This window comes from Apteryx rowi, unplaced genomic scaffold (assembly GCF_003343035.1).
Source record: "Apteryx rowi isolate R43461 unplaced genomic scaffold, aptRow1 scaffold_1645, whole genome shotgun sequence".
In the NCBI taxonomy this organism is placed as follows: domain Eukaryota; kingdom Metazoa; phylum Chordata; class Aves; order Apterygiformes; family Apterygidae; genus Apteryx; species Apteryx rowi.
Genome location: NW_020447914.1, coordinates 20,878 through 23,052, shown reverse-complemented (window position 1 = coordinate 23,052; position 2,175 = coordinate 20,878). Strand labels below are relative to the sequence as shown.

The 2,175-nt window shown below is 74.6% G+C and overlaps 1 protein-coding gene across 1 annotated transcript in view; it reads left to right on the top strand.

Annotated features, from left to right (window-relative positions):
- Positions 1-338: 338 nt before the first annotated feature.
- Positions 339-2,175, top strand: part of GRINA (glutamate ionotropic receptor NMDA type subunit associated protein 1) — an 8,434-nt gene continuing 6,597 nt past the window's right edge. The window contains exon 1 of the mRNA XM_026060089.1: positions 339-1,987. Within this exon, the coding sequence (XP_025915874.1) occupies positions 1,552-1,987 (436 nt within the window). The 5' untranslated portion in view covers positions 339-1,551. The remainder of the gene's footprint in view (positions 1,988-2,175) is intronic.

Genomic DNA, 2,175 nt, shown 5'->3' with positions numbered 1-2,175 from the left:
GCGGCGCGGGTGTCACAGTCTGGGCGCAGCGCGCTCGCCGCAGGGCAGCTGGCTTCTCCTCGCTCAGCAGCCTGCGCCGGAGGCGGCGTGGAGGCGTTTCTCCAGGGAAACCTCTCGGCGAGGGGGCGGCGAGATCCTGCGCTCGGAGGAGCCGTGGGGGAGGGGGAGCTCGGTCTCCGATCCGTGCTGGGGGCCCGGGCGGGCGCCGCAGGCCCGGATCGTGGCTGTCCCTGTGCTGGCGCCCAGCACGGCCTCGGGCAGCGTCGGGCGCCTCCGTGCYGAGCTCCGGCATGCCTGCGCGGGAAGACAGCGCCGGAGCGCGCCAGCTGGCCGCGGCATCGTCAGCGCTCCCACGTCCGACTCCTGGCCCGGGGGTGTGCGCTGCTGCGGCAGCTGCTGCCGCGCGTTCCCCTTCCCGGTGCAGACCGCTGCCCRGCGGGATGGGGCCGTTCCCGGCAGACGTGGCTCCCCGGCAGCCCTCGGAGGTTGCCGCGTGTGGGTAACTCCATCAGCCTGGCGCCGTGCTGAGCTCAGCCCCGAGCAGCTCTCCCGGCTCTCATGGAAACCCACTGACGCAGGAAGAGCCGCGCGGGCGCTAATGAAAGCTGCTATAATTAGACCCGCCGGCTCGACCAGCTGGTCAGTTTGGGCCCCGGCCTCCCCTGCACGTGCCTCGCTGTCGGGCGCCTTCCTCGCTGCCGCGGYGGGACCCGCCGCCGCCTCCGGAGCGCCCTGCAGCTCCCTCCGGCATTTGCATGCAGGCGGCGTCCGGGGCAAGCGCTGGCAGGGCGTCCCTTGGCTCCGCAGCGCCACGGCGCGCTCCCCCCCGTCCCTGGCAAGCGGCTCCCTCGCAGCGGCGAGGCCCTGGCCGCGCTTCCAGCCGCCCTTTGCCGCAGTCCGGCCTCGGAGGTGGCCGAGGCTGGCGTGGACGTGTGCGCTGCCGGCCCCGGGTGCAGCCGGGGGGACGGGCCGGAGCCGCGGCAGGGCTGACCCGCAGCGGCTTGGTCCGCTCGGCCCTTCCTCCTGCCCCGCTCGGCTGTGCCGGGGACTGCCTGGAGAGAGCCGGGGTCCCGGGTGATGCCTGGTCCCTCTCCGGGCTCCTGGAGTGATGCCTGGCCCCGCTCCGGGCTATGTGTGTCCCGCAGCTGGAGAGGTGACGGGATTAGGATTTCTGATGCCGTAAATAGACCGTGCTGGGGAATTACAGAGCGTTAGGGCAAAGCCGCTTATTGGCTGCTCCCAGGAAAGCCGTGTGCTCCGGGAGCCACGTTCCCACGCGCCCCAGCCCCTCCGGGTCTGCGCTCCGCCTTCCCGCCGAGCTGGCGCACGGAAGGAGTCTCCGTCTCCGTGGCTTGGGGCAGCGGGTGCAGGATAGCACGGGATGCGGCGCTGAGCCTATTCGTGTCCCCGCGCCCCTCGGAAAGGGCCCTCTCATCCCTCCCCGGCGCCATCCGCCGGAGCCGGGCGCTATAGGCAGCACGGTGTCGGGACCGCTGCCGGCGGGAGCCCTCGCTCCCTCCTCCCTCGCTCCCGCCGCCGGCCGGAGCCGCCATGCTCCCCAGCACGTCGCTCGGCCCCGGCGTTCCCTGGGCGATTCCCGGCTCGCGGGCACCTTTCCCTGCCCCGGGGATGGCCGGGCTGCGGGGACGTGGCGGCCGGTGGCGGTCCGCGCGCTGCGGGTCTCCCCGGAGCGCCAGGCCCCAGCGTCGCCGGATTGTGCCGGTGAGGGAGGCCGGGAGCGGAGGCTCCGGAGGCGGCTGCCGGCGGAGGCTGGGCGCGGGCGCCTGTCCTCCCCTCGGTGGCGGGGGCTTTTTCCTTGCGGCGGGAGGAGGGTGTTTACCGCAGAAGGAAGGCCGGGAGCCGCCACTCCCACCGCTGCCTGGTTTTGTAATCCGAGTCACCGCGCAGGATCGCGGTCGCCGGCGTCTCGGCCCGGCCAGGTTGCGCCAGCTCCCCGTCGAGCCGCGCGGTGCCAGCGGGGCAGCCGGTGCGTACCGGGAGGCCGCGGCACAGAGCGGGGCGCCTCCGAGCTCCAGCGGCTCCGGAGCCGGGGGGGCTCCGTGCCGGGACCCGCCGTCCGGGGGTGCTGAGCACGGGGGAAGGCGCGCAGGGGGCGGCTGGGTGACGCCGCGGCACGTGCCGCCGCGGGGTGACACGGGAGCTGCCGCCGCTGCT